This window comes from Naegleria fowleri (assembly GCF_008403515.1).
Source record: "Naegleria fowleri strain ATCC 30894 chromosome Unknown tig68, whole genome shotgun sequence".
NCBI classification, from domain to species: Eukaryota; Heterolobosea; class Eutetramitea; order Acrasida; family Naegleriidae; genus Naegleria; species Naegleria fowleri.
In genome coordinates, this window is record NW_025408000.1 from 405,343 (window position 1) to 433,317 (window position 27,975).

Below are 27,975 nucleotides of genomic sequence, written 5' to 3' on the forward strand. Positions count from 1 at the left end.
GTCCATTCTGATTCGCTAGATTACGAAAATACAGGAGGATATTATTTAAAGATTGGTAATGGACGTTTATTTAGCCCAACCAAACGAAACAGTCCCTACATTGGGGAACAAATTCGTGAAAACTCGGTGGTGAAGGTAGTTTTGAAAGAAAACAAGATTTCCTTCATTGTGAACGATAAAGCGTACGGCAAAGCATTTGATGTTCCTTCTCGTGATAATTTATTCCCAGTGTTGCTGATTCAAGATGACGATTGTGAAGTGGAGTTGCTTCCTTAACACATTTCTTAGACTGTGAGCTCAGAAATTGTGCGGTACAGTTGTTACTTCTGACACGACACTCAGAGGTAAAGGATAAAAATTATCGCCAATATTTATTGAATGATATCTAATGAATGCAAGACCGATTAGAAAATCAACAGATCTTGAACAATATTAGCAGGGCTATTGCTTTCTTGCTCTTCGGCTGAATTCACATCCACAAGCCCTAACACAAGATTTATAGCTTTCTGGCGTTCACTGTCCTTAAAGTTGTTAAGGAAGTATCGTTTCACAGAGTTCACACCATCGTTCAATAAACCTTGAGCACTCTTTTGGAATTTGAGGGCTTCAGTTCCGCTGTACAAAATAGAAACTCTATCACCATTGTTCACCCAAAATTGTCTAAAAACTTGTTCGAAATCTGGGTAATTTTCCATTCGATCCTCTCTGGATTTTGTGATTCCCATTCGATAAAGTTGTTCCATCATGACATATTTTGCAATAAATGTCTCAATGTAATTGGTTCTGTCACAGCAATCAATACAGTTAACACGGAACACACCATTTTGCATCTCAAAAACTTTGACATCCATTTCAGTCGACTTTGAATTTAGTACATCAGCGAAAGGATCATCAATGGAAGCCAAATTCACTTGAGGAGTAGAAATAGAAGAGGTGAGATGTGGTTGTGGAACTTGCTGCTGAATAGGGAATGTTGTAGATTCTCCAAAATCTAATAAACTGGAGTTATTTTGTTTGCCATTGTTGCCATTGTTTGGAAATTGTGAATTAAAATCATCATCGAATCCAGATGTACTGGTTGTGGTACTCATCTCGTCATCCCAAGGTGCTGACAACAGAGGTGTTGAGACAGTTCGACCCAAGAAAGAAAAGGCCTTTCCATCATCAGGTAACCATGTTCCATCTTCCTTGCTGTCCTCCAGCTTTGCTGCGAAATATTTAATATTTCTCATACTATCCTTAATACTTGGCAAAAACATTGTGAAGAGTTTGGTTGTATCATGGTTCTTACATTCATTGTGGAAATCGAAATGAATGTAGGTAACACCAGGTACATTTTTAACATAACTGGTATAAAGCTCACTAAGTCTACTCTCTTGACCTGTTTTTTTGCATAAATTAACCGCTGTCACATTATTTTGATATTCTCTCAAAACATATTGGAAGTGTCTATCAAAGGCCAATTGTTGTTTTTGCTTGTCTGTCAAAAACTTAATTTCTGGGGTATATTTGAGATTGGCTTCTTGAGTCCAAATCAAGGGGATAGATCCACGAATTTGGAGGAAAGCAGATAAAATACCGTCATAGTATACAAACTGCTCGCTCTCAACAAAGTTCGCAACGTAACCATTTTCGTCAGCTCCTCTCATGATGTATCTTGTACCTGCTCTTTTTGTGCTAGTTCTGGAAATAATACCAAATGTGAAAACTTTTCCATTAATTGTACATGAAGAAATTTCAACAATGCCTCTAATGACAGGAAGAATAAAACCATCCATTTGCTTTGTCATGAGAGACTGGAGCATGGTTCTGTTCCAAAAATACTTGTTGTGAGCATTGCGCCAACCACCCAAGTTTTCCATATCCTGACCAAGATTGGTAGAGAAGGTATTTTGTAAGTGATGAGTTAAATCAAGCGAGTAGCTCAAGTAAAAACTATTGTCATCAACAATGACTCTATTCATCATCTCGATATACTGAATTTCTTTTTCCTTCATTTCTTCAGTTTGAGACTTGAAGCTAGAAGGTTTAAATGGAATGAATTGAATCTTTTTGATTCTGTAAATCTTGTGTTTTTGGATCATTCCGATGTACTCCTTTTCCAGTATTACCACAAGGAAAGGACCAGAAACCAATGTAACAATACCAAGAACACCAAATATACGGGTCATGGTCTTCATCTTTTTGAAGACGTTATCCTTGATTTGTGTATCGGATGGATTGATGGAAAGTCTTGAAACAAGTTGGGTATCCCTATCAATGAGACACATATTTTCATAGTTCAGAACTCTTCTCATCGGAGCAGTTGTTGTAGAGCTACTTGTTTGTTGTTGGTTGGTAGCATTATTCTTTTGGTGATTGGGTAACACCTTCGGTACAACTAGAAACCGACGGCTGTTCTCGTACAATTCATACTCGTCGTATACTCTCATTTTTTTTATCTGCGATTGTTGAGTAAAATTGTAACGGAAATGTGATGAGTGGATTCTCTGTTGGAGCTGGAAGGTTTTATTGAGGAGAAGTGAATGATTGACAGAAGGAGCGCTTGAAATGCCGCTTTACTCCTCCAAGAACTGTTGGGTGAATAATTTCTTAATAATTAAAGAGCTTTGAGAAAGTTCTTCTTTTTGTTCCTCAATGACTTGAAGCAGTTCTTTCTTTGAAGTGATTGCTTCTAAAATAGTGTCAAAATTAGATGAAATCTTGTCAATTAACGATTTTGTGGAATTTTTAGCTTGGGTCGACAGTTGACATCGCTGAAGAGCTCCATTTAATTCTTCTATTGTGTCTTTCAGTTCAATAATTTCTCTTTCCTTTTCTAAATATTTCCTTTTCAAATTATTCACATAATTTTGGTGTTTGGCAACAATTTCAGAGTAGGTTCTAGCAAGTGATGTGGCTCTCCTTTCTCTTATTCTTGTATTTTGATATTCTTTTTGCAATTTAATGACCATAAATCGGAGTCGTTGTTTTTCCAAGTCATTTTGTAAATCAATTGCGCCGCTGTTGCTGTTTGCCAAGTTACCACGTATGTTATTGCTTAATAATACAGATTGCGAATGGACACCCCGAGTTGGAGATGACGTTGTTGATGTGCTCTCGTTTCGGTCTGAAGTCCTTGCAGGAGAGAGTCTTCTCATTACTCTCTCCCTTATAACGCTTAATTTGGCATCAATTTCGTCCGATCCCCTCATAGATTTCCGATATCCTTCGTTCCCTACACCCTCTCGATTTTGCTCGGGAGAAGGGGTGTTGTTACTTTTGTTTTGTTGTACGAACGACTTAGGCTCAAAGTCATGATTTTCATCCTCCTTTGAGGATTTTGTTCTCATCCCATAACCCTGTACTCCAGTAGATGAGTTGGATGGTTGTTCCTTGTTAGGAGATTGTTGTTGAGATTTACTGGATCTCGGAACCATGTGATGAATGGTTGAATATTCTTCTGCACTACTGGACATTCTCTTCCCTAGAACATGATGAAAAACCCGATGATCCTGAAATTCGCCATCCTTTCTGTGAGTTACTTACAAAATTCTGACTCATCTTCTTCGTTTATTCCCTGCTTTAGAGAGTTTTCTTGAGCTGAATCCCTTACTTTTTGAGGTTCATCCAGTGAGGATGTTTTTTCCACCTCAATAATTTCCTTTGATTCAATTCTTTCATCTTTATACAACAAATGGCCTCGGGATGGTTTTTTAAGGTTGGAAGACTTTTGCATGGTAAATGAAACAATGGAAGAAATGGTGAAGATCAAGATCTATTTTTTTAAACAAGTTAACATTGACAAACCAGTGTTTCCCAAAAACAAGCGAACGAAAAAAGGCTACAGCACTGCAGGTTCCCAAGTTGTCTCCAACCTCAGTACTGATGCAGCTCGACGATGCTTAACTTCTCAAATCGGACGGGATGAGGTGCATTCATCGTGATATGGCCGTAGCCAATCATATAGTAAAGATGCTTCTTTTGACCACTCTGAGGCATCATGTCAATAAATTGTAACGTTGTACTTCAGAATAGCAACAAAATCTTTTTCATCACCACAAAAAATGTCTTCATTAATTTTAATAAAATGCTTCTTTTAATTACTCTCTTACCCTACTTGCCAGTCTTTCACGTGAAACATCTAAGGAAACCATCTTGTTTAAAAATCGGAGTGTTGCCTTCTTTTACTTTGTAACATTGGACTTTAAACAGAAGAAATAAAAAGATGCCTCCAGTTGCCATTTGGGGCTGACCAAGCAATCATACAAACAGCAGCCTTCAGCATCCGTTTTGAGTAGTAGTGATTGAGTAGTAGTGCTTAATTGCAGTAAGATTACTTTGGTCCACCCAAATAAATTCAACCCACTCGAAACCTTTCAAAACACCATTCAGAAATGAGATCTTCTTTTGTGGTTTCAATAAATATTGAGAACATTATGAACGTTACTTCCCCAGTGATTCGAATACGATAATCCTTAAACAATTGTACATTCATATTTACAAAGGCTTTTGATGATCAATTCTTTCTCGCTGCCAAACAAGCTCGAACAGAATTCGTCAAAGATAAATGATTAAACATCCCTGGTAAGTTAAGCGAGTAACCTGGAGACACTCCTTTCAAAGCAACTCCAGACAAGGAAGTAGAGCTCAGATTGCCAGTATTGTCTGGTGAGGTAAACGTCAAATAGAATCCTGAAGTATTGTGAGAGGGCAAATTCTCAATCTCCAATTCCGTGCTAAATTCCTTTGCTGAGAGAGCATAGGCGTCATTTCCGAATTGTCTCTTAGCTGCTTCATGCATGAGAGTGTCTTGTTGTTGGAGCGTTTGAGTTTGCGAGTGTTGAGACCATGTGACAAAACCCAAGAATTGAATCGTCTGCTTGTTGGTGATTGTGATTGCAAGTGGAGATCCAGGAATGTCATGTTGGAGAAGTTGAACGTGCAACCTTACGACTTGTTTGGTTTCCATTGGCGTTTCTGCAATCTCTGGAACAGGAAGTTGGATTCGATATCTACCTTGACCCTCGTCACTGATACTTTGCTTCTGTTGTTGAGGGGTGTTCATCATCTCTTGTCCATCCTCGTTGTTGCACAAGAAGGATCTGAGAGCAAATTCTCGTCTTTCAAGACCTGTTCCTCTTGCATTTCGGACATGTACCACAAAATTCAACCACTTATTGGTTTTCCATTCGTTTTCTTGCAATACATTGATGTCGTGTGGATCTATGTGACATGATTGGATATCGAGGTCTCCTTCCAACACTTGACCAAAGTTCCAATCTAATATTTCCTCAATTTTGTAGCAACAAGAATCTAAATTTTCAATCGTAAACTCATGAAGTGTATCAATATACGACGTGGTATTCATTAGTTTCTCTCGGCAGTTCTTTATAGAATCCGATTCGTTCAGTCTCTTCGAAACAAGGTCATGGATAGAGCAATCATTAATGTTCCAACCTTGAATGAATTGTTTGATCTCTTCTTTCATAGTCTTGATTTTATACAAGGTAGCGATATTTCTATTTTCGATTTCATGGACTTGCTCGATGAGTGCTTGTGCTTTGTCATCAATTTTACTTTTCAATCGCTCCACTTGTTTGTTGATGGTAGCTTCACATTCCTCTCGTCTTTCTTTGATTTGTTGAAATGCATTCGAAATACTCTCATCGTTTGCATTGAAATTGTGTTCCCACTCCTCAAGCTTGTTCGATATTTCTTCCAACATGTGACGTGTGGTTTCTCTTTCCTTTTCTTCAATCTCCTCCAATAGATGACAATCATGGCTCTTATGCATCATGGAGATGGCGCATTTTGCACAAATTAACTTTGAACAAGTCACGCACAATGTATCAATGGGAAATGGAGGATGCAACGGGCATGTTCTTGTTGTGGTGTGATCAACGCAACCGTTTTCACCATTTAATAATTCAACGACTTGTTCCGAATGTGATTTAAATATTTTGAGTTTTCGATGTTGCTCTGCGTGCTGTTTGCACAAGTACCAATGACAGTAAGCACAATAACAGCTTGATTCGTTTTCTTCTTCGAATTCTTCCAAGCATTTGCAGCAAGGATCAGGTGGTGTTGAAACTCTCATTTTTTGTAAACCGTAACGAAAGACCTGAGGCACCAAAGGGCCAATAAATATTTTTTCATTTTTTGTAAACCGCGTTACAATTTTGGTTGCTGATTGTTCATGCATGGTTAATTTATTTGTTGTTCATCCAATGGTCAGGTCGTCATTGTACATGAGATGTATTGCAGGTATATAATAATCGTCTCTTATTCCCAACTCTTCGAATTCTTGATCTTCGTCCTCTATTCCATTTTCCGCCAATGTTTTACCTATGAAAACAGTGTCACATTTGTTAATTACCGCCCACAATATAAAATAACTTACTCATATCAAGAGCCTGTCCAAGTCTTTTCCATGTATAACTTGCTGCATGACCATTGAACTTCAAATATCTCTCAAGTATCTCTGAAAGAGTTTCCTCGGAACAGACTTCAATTTGATGGTCGTCATGAGTAAGGGTGTTGATAATTCTGATAAATCTCGTTTTTTTTGAAAGTAATCCCACTTGATATTTCTTGTCTTTCCACCAAGGAATGTTTGGTTGTGGTTCTTTCTGAGTGCCTTTAGCCTCGTATGGAGGTGGCGGGATATGAAGAAAGCGTTTCATTGGTGTATAATAACATCTCTCATTAGTTAATGGATCTATCCATGTTTTAATGTCTTCCGTTGCTGGGTCAAACCAATGCGAAATATCTCGACCAGCATTTGCAACAATTGGCTCAATCAAATGAGATGCTTTGTACATATTCCGTTCAGGATCACAAATTTTCAAGCCATCATTCTTCTCCGATGATCATTACTTACATTTGTTTTGCTTGATCAGTGGTGTCAGATTGTAAACCTTATTTAAAAACGACACCCAACAATCATCAATACAATTATGCTCGCTCACCTCATACGGAGTATAATATCTTCTCTTTATGGGTGAAGTTAAATTATTATAGAGCAGGGGTGGAATAGTTGTAGATTCGGGCATTGCAAAAACAATTCAGGTTGGGGCGATGGTAATATTTTTTTATTTGAGGTTTTCCATCTCCTCGACCGTTGAATTGGCGGTTAAAGTTTACAGAAGTAAAAAGAGCAGTCTCTTCGATTCGAGAGGCTCTCTGAATTATCTAATGATGATGATTGTTCAGTAGAGAGAGCTATGAGATAACTTTATTCATCATGCAAAATTGGTTTCTGATGCTGTGGTGTCGGTCTCAAAATCATCTCGTACCGAAAAGTAATTATGATCTTAACAAATTGCAAGAACCATGGTTCCCTGATAGAGTCACATGTTTTAATTATCTCTTGTTTCATTTGTTGCTCACATCTTGTTGTGCTCACGTGAAAAGAGCTTATAGTAAAAGCTTTTTTCATCATCAAGTCTATAAAAGTTTGATAAAAATAATTATTTGAATTAACCTAATAATTAAATATCCATCACTTCATCATTGTCAATTATTATTATTAAAAAATCAAAAGTTAATGATCCTCCCTCTATGACTACAATCATTTCCAAATTAATATTAATTCTTCTTCTTGTCATCCCATACTCCATCGGTAGTAAGAATCGGAATATTCTGGTGTTGTTTGGAGTCCTCATTAATAATCGGAATATTAGAATAATTTACATGTTGTGGAGAGTGAATATTAGGATCAAATCCCATCTTGGTCATCATTTCTCGTTCCTGAATAATTTCTAATGGAGATCGTGTTCGATTTCGTTCCGAATCCATTCTAGTATTATTCACGTGTTGTGTAAATTGTTGTTGTACTTTTTGTTGTTGTGCATGGAACTTTTCTTGCATTTCATCAAGTGCCATTCGTGCGTTAACTAAAGCTTGAGCAAGAATTTGCGGATCCTTTTCTTCACGAGAAGCTTCAATTTCTTGTCGTGCTGAAAGTTTGATTAAATCTCCCCACATGACTCCATTCTCATCTTGCCATGTAAATAATTTAGAAAATTTCAATACTTCCTTATAGAGTTTGAGAGTTTCCAGTCGTCGGAATGAATCATTTAAGAGTCGAATTTTGAAAGCTGCATCATACTTTTTCATGCGAGAGAACATGGAACCTGAAGACATTTTTTCTTTTGTAAACATATCCAGCCAAGCAACAAGAGCACGTTTCACATGAGAGATCGGTTCTCACTGAATTGGCGATAGCCCCTCCACAAAAGAACAAGTAAATGATGTTGTTGTATTCATCCGCTCTTCTTCACTGAGGAAAGGGATGAAAAGAGTAAGGAACCTACGCGCAGCTTGTTCGAGAGAAATCATTGTGTTGCTGTGAATGGAAACCTTTGTGGCGCTTCTGACAATTTTGATGACCCAATCACTTGCATCGCTAATGCTGCGTTTCACTTTTCCCATCGTCACGAATCCTGCCACTTTCTGGTCAACAAGCTCTTGCGCCCAAGACGTTTGACATACCAGCTCGCGACATCGATCAACCGAAAAAAAAATTTTCAACATTTATCTCGTTGTTGTTGTTGCCCCTGTTAAGACCCATTGAGGAACAATTTTAAAACAAGAACAAAAGGTGAGTGTTCCTTTGATAATGTCAAAGAAGACTTTGATGACTCATGTTCATCAATTTTGATGACCATTGTTCAATATGAATGTTGTTTGAATCGCTGTCTGCTCACTCTGTGCACATCCATCTGTCTTTTTGATGATGATATTGGTCCATATATGATTATTTCATGGGTCATGATGAAATGACTTGTATATGATGATGATGATGATAATGGGTGATGACTATTTTCACCTAAAAGTAGATATAAATGGCCACTAATAGCAAAACTTGTAAAGTAGTAGCAGTAGGTACGTTGATGATGAGTCATCATGGTGAAGAATGTGTGATTGAATTGTTGTTGTTGTGGTTATTGTCGTTGTCATGACTCCTGTCAATTGTCAAATTGTGTGCTTCCAGGAGACGGAGCTGTGGGTAAGTGTGACTTGATGAGACGTAAAGCCATCACTAACAATTTCAATTACCCTCCTTTACGATAAACCCAAAACTCTACACTCAACAATCTCAAACACCAATTATTCATGATGATGATGGTTTGGTTCCATGTTCCATGTTCACAACACAACGACGGTTGACATAATTGCCAAATGGTGTTGTTGTGCTGACTTGATGGCATCTTTCCTCATATTTTGCATCATTGCTTTATGTCCAGGTAAAACTTGTTTGTTGATGGTCTACGTTAACAATGAATTTCCCGAGGACTACATTCCAGTAAGTATCATCATCATTCTTGAAGTGTGTGTATGATGATTCACATATTCCTGATAATAGACTGTATTTGACAAGTAAGTGCATTTCAATGAATTCCATCGAGAAGTGAATATTAATTCATCAACTTTTGATTTCTATGATGACACTCTCATCGGAACCCCTTGTGGAATGTCATGATGAATCCTCTCACTCATTCTGTCACCACTCTCAACCTCTTATCCACACAGCTATGACACCAATGTAAAATACCAAGACAGCGTTGTTCGTTTGAGTTTATGGGACACAGCTGGTCAAGAAGGTACGTTGTGTTCTGTTTTCATCACACAATATATTTATTTGGAATTTATATTTCATTCATTCATCATTTTCAGAGTAAGTATGATTCAAAAAAGTTTCACTAGCCGATGATTGAAACAATGAATCATGACACTTATCCGTTCATTACCCATTGAATGTTTCATGTCATTCAAAAAACAATAGATATGATCGTCTCAGATATCTTTCCTATCCAAATACAAATGTTTTCATTGTTTGCTTTTCAGTGAATAGTAAATCTTCATATGACAACGTCAAGGAAAAGGTTTGTAGACTCATTGGAATGATTATTCCTAACCCTATATTCTCTCTTTGACTATTTCATTCAACTTTGTGTCACCACCGACAATGACCTCATTCGTGATGTGTGTGTGTTTGTCTTCCCAAATCACACTCGCCATGACATGTTAATAATATGAACCTCTCTCTTGTTGTTATTATTCATGAATATTTTCATGTCGCGTATACACAACAGTGGCTCAAAGAATTGAATGAATACAGCAAGGGAACACCAATCATTCTTGTTGCAACCAAGATTGATATTCGAGATGATAAAGCCATGGTTGAACAATTGGCTAAGGATGGAGAAAAAGTACTCACACCAGAAGAAGGAGAACAATTAGCCAAAGAAATTGGAGCTGCTCACTATATTGAAACTTCTGCCAGAACGAGAAAAGGTGTGGATGAAATTTTCCAAAAGGCTCTTGATGTTCGTTTTAAAGGTGGAAAGCCATCAGGAACTAACAATGCAGGAAGTGGTGGAGAGAGTGGATGTTGTATTTTGATGTAAATCATCATTCAATGAGAGGATCTCTTTATAGTCACACACCTGGTGATGGTTGTGTTTGTGACAAAATTTTGATGTTTGAGTTTATTAATGTTGATCCCAATTCACAACACCTATCCATTCCTCTTCAGTGTGATGATGATGATATGACAAGGATGATGATCCTTATTATTATTATTATTATTTCATTCAATATTGAACACCACAATAACGATGAGATTTTACCTTTTTTGTATCTTTTAACCTGCCATATTCCCACGTTCACGCACACACTCTCTTGAAACTAGTTTTTTAACACAACACATTAAAAAGTCATTATAATAATTGCATAGTACTTCTTCGTGTGTTCTCCCAATACGAATTCACTTTATTCCACGTTCAATTCTTGTCGATTTGAATCAAGAAGAACTTGATCATATTTGATTGCATTGCTTTTCCCGCTCAAAGAGGTTACAACTTTCAAAAAAAATGACTCTTCTCGTTTGCCATTATTGTGGAGGTTTGATCGCTCAGGAAAGTTTGCAAGCCCATCTGGTGCAGTGCTCCTCGGAGTGGCATACAAGGCAAAAACAATTGATCCCAGAGTTGCAGAGAGCATATCCTCCAAGGGATGTTCCGAACATGCTGTATCCTTCTTCCGAATCAGACAAAAAAGCAATTGAAAAGTACAATTCTTTTGCAAAAGCACTGTATTTGCAGGACAGTTTAAATCCTTGTCCTTCATGTTTGCATTTGTTTCCAGCCCAAGAGTTGGGAGCACATTTTATTTCATGCAATAACACTCCACAAAAAGAAACACCAATGATAAAACCTCAACGATCTGTTTCACCAGAAAAGCCAAAATATTCACCCGATCGATCCAAAGAAAAGTTTGAAGCCTTATCGTCTCAGCATTCTGGAAAAAATGTTGCGAGATCACATCAGCCAAGCACGAATGTTCATTCCTCACAAATCGATCAGTTTTTACCAACTCGAGAAACAAATGTGCCAGCAAGCGTCGACAAAAGAAAAGTTCCCACTCGAGATTTAAATGGAAAACCAATTGCTTACTGCTGTCATTTATGTGGAGGGGAATATCTAAATGTTGGATCATTGACATTTCACATTCCTAAATGTCTTGAGAAACGGATTACCTCACAAAAAGAGCTTCCAAAGGAATACAGAACTAAGGCTCCTCACGCTCCAACTGTGCCCATTCCAGAGGACCGTTTAGCTGAAGATTTTTTGTATCGTCTTGAGGAATATAATCAACAGGCTTACCGAATTTATGAGCAAAGTTCAAGAGTTCAATGTAAATATTGTGGAAGGAAATTTAACCCTGAAAGTTTGATGGTACATGTTCGAGCTTGTGAAAAAGCTCAAGAAAAACAGAACAACGTGACACCATTCACCTCTCCAATGAGCACTGGATCTTCCATCAATATGAACAACACTCCTGTTGGAGGCCATAAACCAAATGGCTCTCTCGCTTCAGGAAATTACGTAGAGATTGAACGTGCAGAATGCTCGAAATGTGGCAGAAAGTTTGCATTAGATCGACTGCCTATCCATGAGAGCAGTTGCAAGGGAATTGGTTTGAAAAAGGAGAACAATCCTCCAGCGAGCAAAATTCTGACAGAACGAGCCAAGAATTTTGGAATTGAGCATGACAAGCCTAAAACAACCAGCGAGAGTGTTTCTTTGTCCACACCTCCGTCATTTAGTACAGCCATGTTTAGACAATCTCTTCATGCAGACGACGATCGAGTTGCGTGCCCAAACTGTAATCGCAAATTCAACCCTGATCGAATTGAGAAACATGTTTCGGTTTGCAAAGCAAGAGTTTATTAGAGCTGATGATGACGGGCTTAGGTTACGCTATTCTATCATGGAAGGAAGGAGAAGAGTACATTTGTTTGGATTGGGCTTTTTGTTTGCGAAGTTTTGCATGCGCAAATACTGACGATGTCTTTTTAACTTTAAGGTCCAGAGAAATAAGATCGTTAGTTGGATTAGTTAAAGTCAATCTCTTGCAGTTGTAGTTATAAGAGTTTGTTAGTGTTGAACAACCTTGGGGGTTGTTGTTGTTGACGGTACCAGCTTCATACGCCCAGCATTCCTCTACGTCCATAAACTTTCGCTTGGATGCTTTGTTCAATTTTTGATGGGAATAGCCTTCGCCATCGTGATTGCTGCTAAAAGTAAATGTTGTGTGTGGTATGAAATCCAATTTGGATCTTTGCAACGGAGATGATTTTTGAAAGTATTTTTGATGTTGTGGTGATAAAGTCGTAGCCTCTTTCTTATTTTCTGGAGGACTTGTCATCATGGATGATTTCGTTATTAAATGGTTTTCCAAAATTTGATTGGATGATGACTTGTTGTTGCGTTCATCATCATCCTTTTTAAAGAGTACAATTTGATTCACGTTTCTGTGCGAGGTTGGAAAATATTTACAAGCATATTGATTGCTCAAGTCTTTTGTTTCGGTAGGTTGATTGGAAATATTAGTAGTATAGAAGGTGTTTCGTTCAAACATGTCCAAAATTTCATCAACTCTATTTTCTCTAAATTTCCCTAATTTCAAATATAATTCCTTTTCTTTACACTCTAATAACACGCATTCATGTACACTTTCCAAGTTTGGAACAATAAGTTTTGGTAATACAACTCTTCTTCTAATCCTCAAGGGTTCTTGGAAATCCCTACGGTGATCATGATTTACAGTAGAAGAAGATACAACTTTTTCGGCACTCTGATTCATACTCATCATATCTTTCATGGCAGCACTTGTACACCTCCCTAAAAACGGTGATGGCATGTCGGGTGATGAAATCTCCATAGCCGAAACAAAATTGGGTAATGTCGTTGTTGTTGTGCAAAATGATGATCGTGATGATGATGATTGAAGAAGAGAATGTTCTTGAAGCGGCACCGTTTTGAAAGGTTGTTGTTGTTGTTGATGCTGCTGAGAAAATACACTCGTTTCTTGGCTCATTTTTTTTGAACTTGTTTTTTCGATTTCCAGACGCATCAATTTCGTAACGTTCTTTTTTTGTACGGACAGAGAGAGAACCTCAAGCCTTTCAGAGAACAACGTTGAATTACTATAAAAAATCGAAAGATGATCCAACAAGGATTTTGGAATCTTTTTTCAAAAGGATAGTTTAATGAAGAAGAGAGGGTGGTGGATATTTTAGAACGACAACTGTTGGAGTTCAGGGATATGAGGAATGGGAATTCTTTATGATTTTTTTTTGAAGCAATCACGATTGCCTTTCGTTGTTGTTGTTGTTGCATGAAAGGATTGATTCTCTGAACATTCGAAAGACACCAAATTTTTTGAAGGCGGGAACAAACCGATGGAAGTTGCATCTTGTCATTCCCTTTAAAGATGTGCCATTCACACTGTCTTGTAGAGAGAGAATTTTGAATTTACTTTTCAACTCCGTCCTCGCCGCTCCCTCTTGTTCCGTTCCGAAGCCTTCGGAGATGCAACTCTTAAAAAAATTGGACATCTTTCCCTCTCTCTTTCATCTGCAAGCCCTTGAGCTCTCCTCCTCATTCCCTTCATCAACTCCAATCAGCCTTTGGAAGAGAAGAATTTCAATTCATCATCCAAACAACAACAATAACATTCATTTACGGAGAGACTGATCTCAAAAGATGGTTTCCGGATTGACCTCTAAAAGGATTGTAAATGGCGGATTTAATCCTGATATCGATTGTGCCATTGATGATGGTAAGTAATGACCTGTCGCAATTCAAATTATTTAATTTTTTCATATGAAATTAATTTTCAATTGTTTGTGGTGATGATGACACACTTTCCAAATTCATATTCACTCAAAATGTGGTCGAATCATAAACTTTATACGACTATGAACCTTGTACAACATACACCAATGAATGAACGAATGGCCTAATCATATCAATCATCTCAAACTTTGAACCATGTCTTCGTCGACGGAACAAATGAAACACTTGTTGTCGATCCATTCAATGAAACATATGCTCGATTGATTCATTTCAGGTGATACTGCATGGGTCACTGTTTCATCCATTCTCGTATTGGCCATGATGAGTGCTTTAGCATTCTTTGAAGCTGGTAAGTTTTCAAGAGAGAGAGGTGTTCACACGAAAGACTCTGAGTTCATCACCATTCAATCGATGACAAACATTCTATTCGACGATTCACATCCACAACGATGCCTTTCATTTCTGAATGGTCATTCGAATGCGACTGTCATGCTTTAATTGCAACTACTCCAATGTGTGAACAACAAAATCATGATTGTCTTTTAAAATTGGTCATTTCACTAACTCCATTAGGTCTCAGTAGAAAAAAAGAAACCATCACCATCTTTTCACAAATTTGGATTGGTTTAGCCGTTTTGGCTGTGTGTTGGATATTATTTGGATATACACTTGTTTTTGGTCCTACACAAGGAGGTGTGATTGGTGGTTTAGATTATATTGCTTTTTTGAATGTTGATTTAGCAAAGTGTTCGCAACATGCTTTGAGTATTCCACATGCAATTTTTGCAATCTTTCAAATGATGTACGTTGTTGTGTTCAATAACTATAGTTATTTCATTTGACATATAATGTATTAAGGTTTGCTTGTATCACACCATTACTCATGACAGGAGCTTTCGCAGAAAGACTCAGATGGAGGGGTAAGTTGACAAGTACTACTACTAATACTCATTACCAAAATTATCAAAATGTTCATTGACAAACCTTCTGGTTCATTGTGCAAATTTTGATTGAGAATAGCATATCTCGTTTTTATAGTCATTTGGGAATTTTTAGTATATTATCCACTCGCTCATATTATCTGGGGAGGTGGTTTCTTGTCACACCAACCATTAGATACTCTTGATTTTGCTGGTGGTATTGTCATTCACACTTCAAGTGGAATTGCAGCACTTGTTTGTGCATTAGTGTTTGGAAGAAGAAAAGATTTTGATGATCATCATGGAGAACCTCATCCATCCAATTTACCACTTGCTGCCATTGGTGCTGCTTTGTAAGTATTTATTAATGGTGTTGTTATTGTTGTTGTTGAATTTATAATACATTTCGCATACTCTTTTTTCATCATCTTGTGAAACCTTCATTCCAGATTGGTAAGTATATTGAAATTCATGTTGAACTCACTTTGAAATTTCAATTCTTGTATCATTCGTAGTGGATGGGATGGTTTGGATTTAATGCTGGAAGTGCTCTTTCATCCTCAAGTGTTGCTGTTGCAGCAATTGTTAACACTCAAGCAGCTGCCTGTACCTCAACAGTGGTTTGGTTGGTCATGTTTTGGGTTCAAAATAAGAAACCTTCTTTGGTAAGCTTGTTGAATGGTAGTATTGCTGGATTGGCAGGAATTACTCCTGCATCAGGTTATATTACTGTCCATTCTGCTCTGGTCATTGGTTTACTTTTGGGAGCTTTTAGTTATTTGGGAATTTATGTGTTGAAACACAAGCTGAAAATTGATGATGCTCTTGATGTGTCTGTAAGTGTTTTAACATTGATTTTCAATTAATGTTTTTATTGGTTCATTTTGTTTTCATGAATTACTTTATTGGTTCATTTTGTTCACATGGAACATGTTACAATTCATTTTGATATATGTCGTTCATCATTATCATGATTTTTCATTTACAAACACACAATGAATCAATCTTACACATGATAGAGCGTTCACGGAATTACTGGACTTATTGGAAGCATTGCAATTGGATTCTGTGCCACCACCAAAGTCAATCCAGAAGGTGCAGATGGTGTTTTCTATGGAAATGGATGGCAATTATTGGCACAAATTGTTGGCGTTGCTTTGGCTTTCTTCTGGTCTGGACTTGTCACATTTATTTTAGCCATCAGCATTCGACTCATCAATAGAAAATATCCATATCTTCTAGTGAACACTCGTGAAGAAGAAGAACAAGGATTAGATGGTTTAGAATTTGCAGAAATTTCTGCCTATGAAGAAACTGTCTCAAGAGATGCTCTCGAATTAATGTTAAACGATTTGGAAAAGAAACGTTTGTATCACATGAGAAAACTCATCGATACACAACAAGAACAATTCATGTTGGAACAAAAACAACGAAAGAAATTTGTGGATAATGTGAGATTGAATTTAAGCTCGACGGGTGGTGGTAATGGTGGTAATGGTAGTCCAATCTCAACCCCAGCAAACTCAATGACCAATGGCATTCTTTCTTCGTATGGAACTTACTAAGATTAACTGTCTCTGTGAATGATACAGAATATAGTTAGGACGCGATCTAATCATGGTTCTTGAATTCTTTTGCAATAATATACGATTAATTCTATTAGAATCCCATAGACTGTTCGATTCTTCATGTCGATTCGATTTTTTACACCGAGTTCACTAATGAATCGCTCAACAATTTCAACTACCATAAAAAAATGCTCGCGCGTGGTTCAAGAATGAAAAGCCTTGATTTCATCGTTGGGATGTTCGTTGTCCTTGTGATGATGATGACCACCATTCTTGCAATGATGACCAACAACAAGACTGTGGAAGGTCAAGGAATTCCTCTCAAAGTATTCTTGGGAGGTCCCTATGATACTTCCGAGGCTAAAAGTTTGTTTGAGAAATTCAAAGTTGCCTTTCATAAGAAGTATGGCTCAGAGATGGAACACGAAAAGAGATGGAAGATATTTTATGAAAACATTAATTATGTGAATCAATTGAATATTATGCACATGAAAGAGAAGAAGGAAGTGGAATATGGAATTACGAAATTTATGGACATGACACCTCAGGAATTTAGTCAACAAAAATTACTTCCAGTCACCAAACATGAAGATGTTAAACATGTACCAACCACTCCAAAAGAAAAGTATGGAGATGTGAATGCTTTACCAGAATCCTTTGATTGGCGTGATAAAGGAGCCGTCACTCCGGTCAAAGATCAAGCAAGGTGAGTGTGTGAAAATATTACTCCAGGATTACTCGTTTTGTGTTAGTTGTGGAAGGTGAGTTTATGAAAAATGCACCATTCTGATCAAGTGAGATTCATGCAATATTTTGTTTGCAACATAGTTGTTGGGCATTCAGTACCATTCAAAACATTGAAGGTCAATACTTTTTAAACGGTAATCCTTTGACAAAATTTTCTCCTCAACAGTTAGTTGATTGTGATCCATTGAACTGTGGCTGTTGTAAGTAATATTGTGAATTTACTTGACGTAGTTGATGTTTGAATCAATTGTAACGTCTCAAATATTGAATAGTTGGAGGTTATCCATATGTTGCTATGGAATATTTAAAGGCCAGAGGAGGCTTGACAACAGAACAAGATTATCCATATTGCATTCCACCGCTTGGAAATTGTTTCCCTTGCAATACTAATAAGACGTATTGTCCAAGCCCAGAATATTGCAATCGTACTTGTGGTGTCACAAATGCTGAGTTAGTGGCTAAGATTGCTGGTTATGAAAATGTTTCAACAAATGAGGATGAAATTGCTGCTTATTTAGTCAAACATGGTCCATTGTCAATTGGATTGAATGCTGTATGGTTGCAATTTTATCATAGTGGAATCAGTGACCCAATGTGGTGCCCTCCAGGTATGTACATGTGCATCAAGAAATATTTGTTATATTTCCCTAAATTGTATCCATAATTCAGACATTGATCATGCTGTATTGCTTGTTGGTTTTGGAGTTCAGTAAGTAGCTCATGAACGATTTGCAATTTAGTATTACTGAAAACGATTAGCACCAATTGGATCGGAGAAAAAACCAAATATTGGATTGTTAAGAACAGGTATGTTGAAAATTAATGTGTTTAACCGAATTGTTTAATACTTGACTTGTTCTGATAGTTGGGGAGAAAGTAAGTCTTATGATTCTTTTTCTATTGTTAAATCAATTTTCTTGTATCAGGTTGGGGAGAAAAAGGTATGTTTCAGAAGTCAATTTTTTACAACTTATTCTCACATTTCGATAAAAAGGCTATTTCAGAAGTAAGTAGTAGTAGTTCATTTACCCACATGGACATTCACAAAACATGACCAGTCATCAGAGGAGTTGGCAAGTGTGGTATCAACACAATTGTCTGTAATGCCCTTCTTCAAAAGAAATAGATTTTTGACAGGCCTCATGAGCAAATTTGCTGTTTCAATAAATTCTCAACAATTTCAATTTAAATTTGAATTTTGAAAAAAAATGAGCAAGGTAAGGATTGAGGTTCATCAAGTGTGTGATGATGAAAATTAACCATTCATAATCGTATGTGGATTTCTTGTACACGATTATTGGATGATGATGATTATTCAAAATATGGATTTAATCCTTCCGAAACTGTTCCGATGATATTTTATTGCGAATAATTTGTTGCAACCGAAATGAAATTTATTTTCCATCATAGAGAGCAGCTCCATCATTATCTAATAGTAGTACAAACAATTCTTCTCAACCTCAACAAAAGAAACAAAAAAAATCACCAAACGAATATCGGGAACAAGATAAACAATACAAATATGAACAATCTGTAAGATACTCTTTGGATTTCAACAATCCAGATTGTCCCATGATTCCTTGGTACGATTGGAACGAATGGTTATTTGTGAAACGATATTTATTTGATAAACCTGCCATTGAAATGCCAGAATTATCAGAACGAGCGATGGAAATATTAGGAATGTGGAAAAACAAGTTTAAAATCCAAACTTCAACAATTGTGGAAGCCAGTTATTTGTTTTTAGAAGGACTTCGATTAGATTCTCAAATTTCTGTTCTTAGTTCTCAAAACCATGCACTGAGTGTAAATGTTAAATCTATTCAAGAGCAAGCATTGAGCAATGCAATTGTTAGATTTGTAAATTTATTTAGCAAGGATGGAAAAACAAAACAAGCGTCAACTCTTGCTATTGGATCGAGGCAAGCAGATTGTCCCAAGATGCTCGTTGATGTCAGAAATGAAATTTCTCACCGAAAATTTCCCTCTATTGAAATTTTACGAAATTGTGCCAAACTTGCATTGAAGTGGATAAAACAGAGATATTGGGACAAACAAGAGGAACATTTAATCAATTATCAAAAAGAATGGATTCAAAATTCTAATCAATATATCATACTTTTTAAGCAGAGAATGGAGTTGCCACAAGTCGAAGATGCGTTTGATAAAAAAGAAAAACAACGAAGGAAAGAAAGAATTGATTTGGCAACTCGAGAAATTGAAAAAGTTGAGGAAAAGCTAATTTCACAATCTAAAGGACCTTGTTGTTCCTTTGTAATTCAAACATTTCTGTTGCATGTACTGACCGCGCCGCAATACAACACTCGAAAATCTTCCCCAGATATGGTCGTGAACAAAGTACGATTTCTTTTGGATTTTCTAGATTCACGACTAGACTTTATCACAGGCTTGATTAGAAACATTTTTATTATTGTCCGTGATTTTGAAATTTATTCCTCCAAGTATAATATTGAGAAATATCCCATGATCGTAGTTGGCAGTGTAGTTTCATTTGAAACGATTGAACTGGCTTTTGACTATTTTGATTCTCTTCTGCGGATGTTGATTAGGAAATCTAAGGAACGAGCGTTGGCAACATGTCAGTGGATTTCTGAACAAGTGGAATTATCTAAGAGTTCTGAATTGTAAGTTGTTTAGTCATATGACTTGTTAAATTCTTAGGTCTTGATCATAATTATTGGTGGATATATTAAGGCTTGAAGTTTTCTTAACGACAATTCACAAACATTTGAAAGAGGAAGTGGTGTCTGCGTCTCCTCCTGTGCTTGGTGTTGGTACCTCTGATACTGTTCTGTTCCATGAATTGTTAAAAATTGGGGATATTGCTTCAAATACAATCTGAAACGCTGTCACACTTTATTCGAGAAAATTAATCTTCTTCATCTTCAGCAATAAATTCATCAGCATCATCACCGTCGTCATCGACTTCAGCTTCACTGCCAGAAGAAACAGCTTCTACTTCGTCATCGCTCTCTACCTCATCGATAAAATTCTTGTTGCGACGAGTGGATCGAACTGGTCTCTTTTTTGGTTCTTCCTCTTCTTCGTGGTCTTCGATTTCTACTACCTCAGAATGGTCGTCACTTTCATCCATCTTATCCACTGTCTTCTTGATCAAGTAATCGGTAATAGAGGTCTTTCTCTTCTTGGTTGGTGGCTTTGAAGTACTGGACGACTGTTTTTTAGTGGTTTCATTGATAATCTCGTCATCACTTGCATCTGATTCTACCTTCGAGGAAGATGTAGTTTGTTGTCTTCTTTTCAATCTCTCTGCGAGTGGCAAGTCTGCATCGTCAACATCCACCTTATCTTGAACCTTTTCTTCCTTCTTGACTGACTTGGATTTAGCAGAGGGTTTTTTCTTCTTCTTGCTATCGTTTTCTTCATCCTCATCTTCTTCAATATCTGACTCTTCTTTTTCCTTTTTAAATGCTAGTTTTGATTGTTTAACGGCGGTAGACTTCGAAGTGGTTGCTTTCTTTCTCGTTGTCTTGGGTTTCTTTTCTTTCTTAACACCGTCCTCATCGCTGACGTCTTCCTCCTTCTTAACGGCTTTCTTTCTGGAGGTAGTGGGCTTCTTTTTACGTAACTCCTGTACAGTTTGAATTGGGGGCCGATCAGTAGATTTTGCACGATAGCCCAATGGTCTTGGAATTTTACCAACCTTCTTTCTTTCTTTTTCGATCTTTTTAAGGTAAAGTTCATATTCCTGTAATTCTTTGGACTCAAGTTTGTCTAAATGCTCCAAAAATTCATCCAATTCTCGCAACCAAATATCTTCAACCTTTGTGCTTTCCAAGGTTTCCACTTCTTTTTGTTTGTCCTCTTTCTCTTTTTCTAATTTCTTGACTTTTTCAGCAGTTAATGACCAAATTGGCATAGAAAGTAAGTAATTGTAGCCATCTGTTAGTACATCATTCTCAGAATCATCCTCCCCATTCTCGTCTTCGTTGTTTTCATCTGCTGTTGAGTTCTTTTTCTCTTTAGGATAAGCACTATATTTCTTCGTTTTGAGTTCATTTAGTAAATCTGCCTTCTTCCTCCTCTTCACATCAATAGTTCCATTGATAACCTCCAAAATGAATCGAACCTTATTTGAAAGCATATCTAATTCTTTACGAAGTTTTTCAAGCATGTAATCCTTTCTCTTGTGGTAATACTTGAGTCTAATTGGGTAAAATTGTTTCAATATATCTGTAACAGAGTCGTATTCACTGAGAGTGCCATCTTCTCTGAAGAGGACCATATTACTCGTGGAAAACTTTTTGTACAATTTAAAGTATTCATAAAAACCATCCTCTTCAGCCTTTTTCATTTGTGAGTCAGTCATGTTAACAGTGAATAAAACAGTAATATCTGTGTGATTTTCTCTAAAATCATCAATAAGTTCTTTTGTCATCATCTCCTCTAAAGTTTCCTTGAAAACTTCTGTCCAAATTCCAACTGGTAGTTCACGAATTTCAATGGTATGGTCATCAATTTTTTCGGCAATACCTTTGGTGTGCCATTTCTTTGAAGCATAGGTCTCAATTGCACCGTCAAAACCCTTAAACCATGGATAAAACTCTTTTGGTTCCTCATTGTTAATCATTCGTTTCAAGTTTTCCACAATATCAACAGGGTTATAGTTTTCAATTTTGGTTCTCCATGCAGTACCAATACCATCCGCACCATTGACAAGTACCATGGGAATAATTGGCACATAGAATTTAGGTTCAATAGACTGACCATCATCATCCAAATAATCCAGGATTGGATCATCAGCCTTTGGGAAAATGTATCTTGTGATCTCTGAAAGCCTTGTGAAAATATATCTTGAGCTTGCGGCATCTTTTCCTCCTTGCAACCTGGTACCAAACATACCACTTGGATACAACAGATTGATGTTGTTACTTCCAACAAAGTTTTGGGCCATGTTAATAATTGCACCCGTTAAACTTTGCTCTCCATGATGGTATGAAGATTGTTCGGAGACATAACCTGCAAGTTGAGCAACCTTAATTTCGTTTTTCAGATTTCTCTTGAAACAACTGAACAGAATTTTTCTTTGACCAGGCTTTAAACCATCGACAAGACTTGGAATGGATCTTTTACAATCCTCCTTCGAAAACAAAATGAGTTCCTTATCAATGAAATCAGAGAATAAAATTTCTTTCTTGGAATGGTCAATATAGGTACCTTCTTGGTGGTGATTCAGCCAATCCTTTCTTTCTTTTGTCAATTCTTTGGAAAATGCTGTATTAATTTTCTTCTCACACTCGTCATCAAACCTGAATCTCTTTTGATGAAGTTCCATATTGGAAAAATATTCTTTAGCTTCTGCAGAGTTGCTTGTACCCAAACCCTTGTAATATTTGATGGTCCAACTCTTAGGATCACTTAAGCTATCCTTCCATGCTGTGTATTCAGGAATTGTAAAGAATGATAATGATTTCTTAGTCCTCTTATTCGTTGCCTTAACGATAGGAGTAATAAATTCTTTCAAAAAGCCTGGAATTTTAAGTAAACCAGGCCAAAACTTGTGAATAAAGTTGATGAGAAGACCTTTGATATGTGAGCCGTCATGGTCCTGATCTGCCATGATCATAATGCTTCCATATCTGAGAGTTTTTAAATCTTCCTTATTGTAGTCCTTGTCAAATTTGAGACCTAAAATTTTGGCGAGCGTACTAATTTCTTCGTTCTTTAAAACTTTTTCTAATTTGCAATCTCTCACATTCAGCGGAACACCTTTCAAAGGAAAGACTCCGTACTTATCTCTTCCTACCACACTCAATCCACTCACTGCCAATGCTTTGGCTGAGTCTCCTTCTGTAAGAATAAGAGTACACTTTTCTGAATTCTTTCCACCTGCATCGTTGGCATCGTCCAACTTGGCAATACCTGTAAGCCTTGATTTCTTTGAGCCCGATTTCTTATTGAGTGCCTTCTCTGACTTAAAATCGGCATACTTCAATACTGCATCTGAAGCTAATTTGGTGACCTTTTTCAAGAAATCTTCTTCAAGCTTACATTTCGATCCAAAATCTTTAACATTTGTGGTAAGGTTTTCTTTGGACTGAGACTCAAATGAAGGATTGATGATTAGTGCGCTAACAAATACCCATAATTGATTCTTAATGTAGGCAGGTTTGATGGTACTGTTCTTCTTGATAAGAGCCTTCTTCAAATGGTCTGTAATTTGTTTTACAATATGTTCCACATGCTTTCCTCCTTTTGTAGTACTAACACTATTTACAAAACTAACTTGTTGCATTGTTCCATCGCTAAGAGTCACTGCAACTTTCCACCGCTTTCCATCATCAAAGTAGTGGATTTCCTTATCTACAGTGTACAGTTTTACATAATCTTTGAATGTCTTGATTCCAGTTATTTTCTTTCCATTCAACCAAATTGAAGTACCAGCTTTTAAGGTTCCTGCCAAGTCGTAAACTCTTTTTTTCATGAGCCCTACAATGTCAGCATCCAACTTGTCCATTCCAAACTTTGAGAGATCAGGATAAAAAGTAATTTCAGTATAGCTGTCTGCTTTTGAACATGTTGTAATTTTTGGATCTTCTTCATTACTCATGTTGGCTGTCCAAACTTGACGAAACTTTTTCTTTTCTTCGTTATCTACTGTTTCAACAATGAACTTTTCTGAGAAAATATTCGTCAATTTGGCACCATAACCATTTCTTCCTCCTGTTACTCTTTTCTGAGTATCATCAAAGTTACTACTTGTCAACAAATGTCCAAAAATCAGAGTAGGAACATAAACGTTGTGTTCTTGATGAATCTTGACTGGAACACCACTACCATTATTCCAAACACAAATCTCATTCTTTTCAGGGTCAATAGTAACCTTGATTTTATCACACCTCTCATCCCTAACCACATGATCAGCAGCATTGACGAGTATTTCATCAAAAATTTTGTACAAGGCTGGCACAAAACGGATAGGCTTGAGTCTCATTCTACTCAATTCATCATCCCAAACCCAATGTTCTTCTTCATCTTGCAAGTGAGTGGATCCTACGTAGGTATCGGGTCTCAACAAGATTTGTTCTCGGAGAGACTTTTTCTTGTAGACTTCTTCAACAGTCTTGTTCTTGTTGGAAGAGGCTTCATCTGCTTCAATAAATTCTACATCATCGCCTTCCGCTGTGTCAGATAGGGCTTCATCATCGGTTTCGTCTTTTCTCTTCCGTTTAGTGGAAGAATTTTTGCTGCTAGAAGAGGAGGAGGCTGTTGCTTTCTTTTTGGGTGGCATGATGCAAGCAGAGGGGATAATCTTTTTTTCGGTTGTTGAAGATTTGGATGGCGCGTTTTTTGCTGGCAGTGTTCAGCCTTGAACGAGTTATTGATGTGATATTTCATTTGGAAAGGATCACGTTTAAATGAGAAAGTGCAATTCAAAAGACGGAATCAGAGTTTGTTTGATGACAAATGAGGTATATTGTCCTTTTTCTAACTATACACTATTATTGCAATGTCAGTGGCAGCAATTAATACATAAATGAGTTAAATGTTTCTGTTATTGTTGAGGTGGTTGAATTGTTGTTGTGGTGGAAAGTGGAGGATGGATAACAATCTTTTGTTTCAAATAAATAGAGCTTGCTCATGAGAATGAATTTCAGGAATAAATAAGAATGAAAAGGAGGGAAATATTTCATCAATCAATTCAACCTATTTCAATGACATGGCTCACAAAATTGAGCACCAGCTCTTTTTCTTCTTCTTATCTGACTCGCCAGTGCCTTGGGAATCAATCTTGACAGTACCATTGGTTCCACCTGTTGATGTTTTGTTTGCATTAGGATCCTTCTTTTCAGTACTTCCTGGCTCTCTATCTTGTGCTTTAGTTTCCTCAGGATCGACCTCTCCAGAATCTATTAATCTAGATTTAATTTCTCTAGCAATAGTGAAGAAAGCCTCCTCTACGTTAATATTATTCTTTGCACTTGTCTCCATAAAAGGTATGCCATAACTCTTGGCAAGTTGTTGTCCTCGTTCTACTTCTACAACTCTCTTTTCAATTAAATCACACTTATTTCCGATCAACATCTTATTGACATTATCGGCAGCATGTTCTTCAATATTTTTCATCCAGTTTCTAATGTTTAAAAACGACTGTTCATCAGTTACGTCATAGGTGAGCATGATACCCATAGCGCCTCGGTAATAGGCAGTTGTGATCGTACGGAATCGTTCTTGTCCAGCACTATGAAAGTTGTGGATATTCATGATGATAAACAAGAAATAACAATTATAATTGGGAAGTGTAGTTTCATTTGTTGGTTGTTGATGAAACAGGTGATTGATTAATTTTGTTCGAGAATCGTAATCAAGAATTGAATTTTGAACGATTACAAGGTAACCATATCATCACAATGAGTACAATTCAAAGAACAACCACAATTGATCCACAATGAGTACAATTCAAAGAGCAACACGGAAACAAAACCAATCATAGGTCAGACAAATACAATCATCATCACCGCCAACTTACGTATCCCAAATTTGAAGTTTTACTCGTTTTCCATCCAATTCAATGGTACGGATTTTGAAATCAATACCGATAGTCGTTATGAAATTTGTAGTAAAAGTATCATCGCTAAATCTAAGTAATAAACAACTCTTTCCCACTCCTATTAGAAAGGATATCAAGGACAAATTGTTCATAAAAATTAGGAGTCATCACAAGTGGGATACTGTTTGTTTCTGGTACACTCTTTCATCGCAATCACTTACCACTATCTCCAATCAAGAGTAATTTACACAGGTAGTCGTACTGGGCATTGCCACCGGAGCGAGAAGCAGGTACAGACATTTTAAATTTTTTGTAAATTATTTCAACGTTTCTTGATGACGACAATTTTCTGATGTCAGAGGGTGAGACTGGATCAAACCATGTTGTTTGTCATCCTTTTCAACATGAAGATTATGTACCGGAATAATGAAACGAGAAGTGAAATCACATTCTTTTATAACACATTGAAGTCAGTACATAAAGTTCTTCAACATCAATCTCCTCGTGATCCTTTGGTGACGAGAGTACTAACAAACTCAACTCTTTTATCCTTGGACTAATTTTGAGCTAAAAGGACACTCATATGAAGATTAAGGCAAACAGTACTTCATGACGATGTTTTTATGTTCTAGAGGGATTTGACAAAAAAGACTTCAAAAGAGGCTCCAAATTTCCAGCCAAATAAATATTTTCATTTCAAAAAAACAAAACGCCGTGCAAGCACGTGAAGAAGTGGATGTCCATACTTGTAATGGAGAAGGTTTTCTACAGCTTTATGATATCAGGCATGTTGTTAAATTTACAACAATTTAAAACAAAAATTGATAAAAAATGAAATGAGATGCAAGAGCTTATTGAAAACACTTCAGAACTGAATAGGGGATTGAAAAAATAAGGGAAATTTTTGAGAATCTGAATGAAAAAACGAAAGAACTCAATAAGGATATTGAAAAAGTATGGAAAAGAAATAAGGATCTGACTGAACAAAAATCAAGATGTCAATAAATATCTTAATAATCTCAAAAGGGAACATGACAACAGGATGCAAGTTAAAAAAAAGTAAAAACTTTATTGTTTTCAAGCTTGAATGTTTTGGGTAAACTGTTCTGAAAGGCTAGAGATAAAATTCACGACCAAGGCCCTATCAAACCTCTTCGGCAGCGAACAGCCGTTCTGCCATTATGTTCCTTGTTGAGGGTTGTCCCTTAGAAGAAAAAAAGTTGTTTTATTCTACCAAGTTGGGGTATAATGAGGTTGTGGATTGCTGCAACGATCCTAACCATTTGAGAAAGTTCTGTTTCCACAATCTTTTCTTGTAGCCCTTTGTTGCTTATTCTTCTTAACATCTGTGTCAGGGTTCCAGTCCTGCTTTGGACATATTATGATTTATAGAAACAGTACTCTCACCATTGATTGACCAATCTGGAGTTCCATTTGCGTCCATCATTATCGTGTATGTTATGGGTATTGAAGCATTCAAGTTTGACTTGTGATGCAATCTTGCTTTTGATTATTTCCAATTTGTTTCAAACGTTTTTCTGAAAACAGTGATTGCAAAGAACTCCAATAAGAAAATGTTCAAACTTGCTCTCATTGGAATGAATGGTTACTGTGGTATTCTTGGTGACCTTGACTTTGGCCTTCCTTTTGATCACAATCTCGAATGGACCTATTCGATGGAAGATGGTTCCAGACTTTCGTTTGCCTATTTACATGACCGTATTTTCATTGATTGCCTCTCAAATAATTGTCCAAATTGTCATTTCAACAGGAAGTATTAAGGTTCACAGACTCGCAATAAGAGCGCTTTCCTTTTGTTTTCCTTTCATTCCATGAATGATTTTCTGAATGACAGATTTCAGCTCTCTTAGTATTGGTCATAATTATATCACATTTGCTATAATCAGAATATCATGATAGAAAAGTTATCATTTGGACTTATGAATATCTTTTCTATCATGATATTCTGATTGGCAACCATTTTGATGTATTTCCAATTGTTTGACAAACATGATGAAGCTTTAGCGAAGAGTTCAGCAAGAGGGGATTCGAGTCTATGATCCAAAACCAACCCCCAA

General features: G+C 36.8%; 14 protein-coding genes across 14 annotated transcripts in view; 6 read left to right on the forward strand and 8 right to left on the reverse strand.

Annotated features, from left to right (window-relative positions):
• FDP41_009364 (uncharacterized protein) overlaps window positions 1-276 on the forward strand; it is a gene marked incomplete at both ends in the record, with an annotated part of 983 nt that extends 707 nt beyond the window's left edge. Inside the window, one exon of the mRNA XM_044713314.1 lies at window positions 20-276. Within this exon, the coding sequence (XP_044557175.1) occupies window positions 20-276 (257 nt within the window). The remainder of the gene's footprint in view (window positions 1-19) is intronic.
• A 128-nt stretch (window positions 277-404) lies between these two features.
• Window positions 405-2,432, reverse strand: FDP41_009365 (uncharacterized protein; the record flags this gene model as incomplete). The annotated part of the gene is made up of 1 exon (XM_044713315.1): window positions 405-2,432. One exon carries the CDS (start codon window positions 2,430-2,432, stop codon window positions 405-407), a length of 2,028 nt encoding a protein of 675 aa, XP_044557176.1.
• A 126-nt stretch (window positions 2,433-2,558) lies between these two features.
• FDP41_009366 (uncharacterized protein) lies at window positions 2,559-3,718 on the reverse strand (the record flags this gene model as incomplete). The annotated part of the gene is made up of 2 exons (XM_044713316.1): window positions 2,559-3,466; window positions 3,529-3,718. 2 exons carry the CDS (start codon window positions 3,716-3,718, stop codon window positions 2,559-2,561), a joined length of 1,098 nt encoding a protein of 365 aa, XP_044557177.1.
• A 780-nt stretch (window positions 3,719-4,498) lies between these two features.
• On the reverse strand, window positions 4,499-6,079 carry FDP41_009367 (uncharacterized protein; the record flags this gene model as incomplete). The annotated part of the gene is made up of 1 exon (XM_044713317.1): window positions 4,499-6,079. The coding sequence occupies one exon, from the start codon at window positions 6,077-6,079 to the stop codon at window positions 4,499-4,501; it is 1,581 nt and encodes a 526-aa protein (XP_044557178.1).
• A 123-nt stretch (window positions 6,080-6,202) lies between these two features.
• Window positions 6,203-7,034, reverse strand: FDP41_009368 (uncharacterized protein; the record flags this gene model as incomplete). The annotated part of the gene is made up of 3 exons (XM_044713318.1): window positions 6,203-6,327; window positions 6,383-6,793; window positions 6,863-7,034. 3 exons carry the CDS (start codon window positions 7,032-7,034, stop codon window positions 6,203-6,205), a joined length of 708 nt encoding a protein of 235 aa, XP_044557179.1.
• A 535-nt stretch (window positions 7,035-7,569) lies between these two features.
• Window positions 7,570-8,127, reverse strand: FDP41_009369 (uncharacterized protein; the record flags this gene model as incomplete). The annotated part of the gene is made up of 1 exon (XM_044713319.1): window positions 7,570-8,127. One exon carries the CDS (start codon window positions 8,125-8,127, stop codon window positions 7,570-7,572), a length of 558 nt encoding a protein of 185 aa, XP_044557180.1.
• A 701-nt stretch (window positions 8,128-8,828) lies between these two features.
• On the forward strand, window positions 8,829-10,394 carry FDP41_009370 (uncharacterized protein; the record flags this gene model as incomplete). The annotated part of the gene is made up of 7 exons (XM_044713321.1): window positions 8,829-8,868; window positions 8,978-8,992; window positions 9,231-9,289; window positions 9,350-9,363; window positions 9,517-9,587; window positions 9,832-9,869; window positions 10,080-10,394. The coding sequence occupies 7 exons, from the start codon at window positions 8,829-8,831 to the stop codon at window positions 10,392-10,394; spliced, it is 552 nt and encodes a 183-aa protein (XP_044557181.1).
• Window positions 10,395-10,859: 465 nt separating this feature from the next.
• Window positions 10,860-12,221, forward strand: FDP41_009371 (uncharacterized protein; the record flags this gene model as incomplete). Its single annotated transcript, XM_044713322.1, has 1 exon — window positions 10,860-12,221. The coding sequence occupies one exon, from the start codon at window positions 10,860-10,862 to the stop codon at window positions 12,219-12,221; it is 1,362 nt and encodes a 453-aa protein (XP_044557182.1).
• Window positions 12,222-12,243: 22 nt separating this feature from the next.
• FDP41_009372 (uncharacterized protein) lies at window positions 12,244-13,368 on the reverse strand (the record flags this gene model as incomplete). Its single annotated transcript, XM_044713323.1, has 1 exon — window positions 12,244-13,368. The coding sequence occupies one exon, from the start codon at window positions 13,366-13,368 to the stop codon at window positions 12,244-12,246; it is 1,125 nt and encodes a 374-aa protein (XP_044557183.1).
• Window positions 13,369-14,036: 668 nt separating this feature from the next.
• Window positions 14,037-16,614, forward strand: FDP41_009373 (uncharacterized protein; the record flags this gene model as incomplete). The annotated part of the gene is made up of 7 exons (XM_044713324.1): window positions 14,037-14,112; window positions 14,404-14,478; window positions 14,703-14,931; window positions 14,988-15,049; window positions 15,150-15,402; window positions 15,597-15,885; window positions 16,069-16,614. The coding sequence occupies 7 exons, from the start codon at window positions 14,037-14,039 to the stop codon at window positions 16,612-16,614; spliced, it is 1,530 nt and encodes a 509-aa protein (XP_044557184.1).
• Window positions 16,615-16,853: 239 nt separating this feature from the next.
• Window positions 16,854-18,490, forward strand: FDP41_009374 (uncharacterized protein; the record flags this gene model as incomplete). Its single annotated transcript, XM_044713325.1, has 10 exons — window positions 16,854-17,323; window positions 17,370-17,378; window positions 17,446-17,564; window positions 17,637-17,972; window positions 18,034-18,073; window positions 18,124-18,171; window positions 18,230-18,240; window positions 18,291-18,305; window positions 18,359-18,370; window positions 18,423-18,490. The coding sequence occupies 10 exons, from the start codon at window positions 16,854-16,856 to the stop codon at window positions 18,488-18,490; spliced, it is 1,128 nt and encodes a 375-aa protein (XP_044557185.1).
• An 82-nt stretch (window positions 18,491-18,572) lies between these two features.
• FDP41_009375 (uncharacterized protein) lies at window positions 18,573-20,227 on the forward strand (the record flags this gene model as incomplete). Its single annotated transcript, XM_044713326.1, has 3 exons — window positions 18,573-18,581; window positions 18,775-20,009; window positions 20,080-20,227. 3 exons carry the CDS (start codon window positions 18,573-18,575, stop codon window positions 20,225-20,227), a joined length of 1,392 nt encoding a protein of 463 aa, XP_044557186.1.
• Window positions 20,228-20,254: 27 nt separating this feature from the next.
• Window positions 20,255-24,637, reverse strand: FDP41_009376 (uncharacterized protein; the record flags this gene model as incomplete). Its single annotated transcript, XM_044713327.1, has 1 exon — window positions 20,255-24,637. One exon carries the CDS (start codon window positions 24,635-24,637, stop codon window positions 20,255-20,257), a length of 4,383 nt encoding a protein of 1,460 aa, XP_044557187.1.
• A 434-nt stretch (window positions 24,638-25,071) lies between these two features.
• On the reverse strand, window positions 25,072-26,197 carry FDP41_009377 (uncharacterized protein; the record flags this gene model as incomplete). Its single annotated transcript, XM_044713328.1, has 3 exons — window positions 25,072-25,588; window positions 25,877-26,015; window positions 26,119-26,197. The coding sequence occupies 3 exons, from the start codon at window positions 26,195-26,197 to the stop codon at window positions 25,072-25,074; spliced, it is 735 nt and encodes a 244-aa protein (XP_044557188.1).
• Between the last annotated feature and the right edge of the window lie 1,778 nt (window positions 26,198-27,975).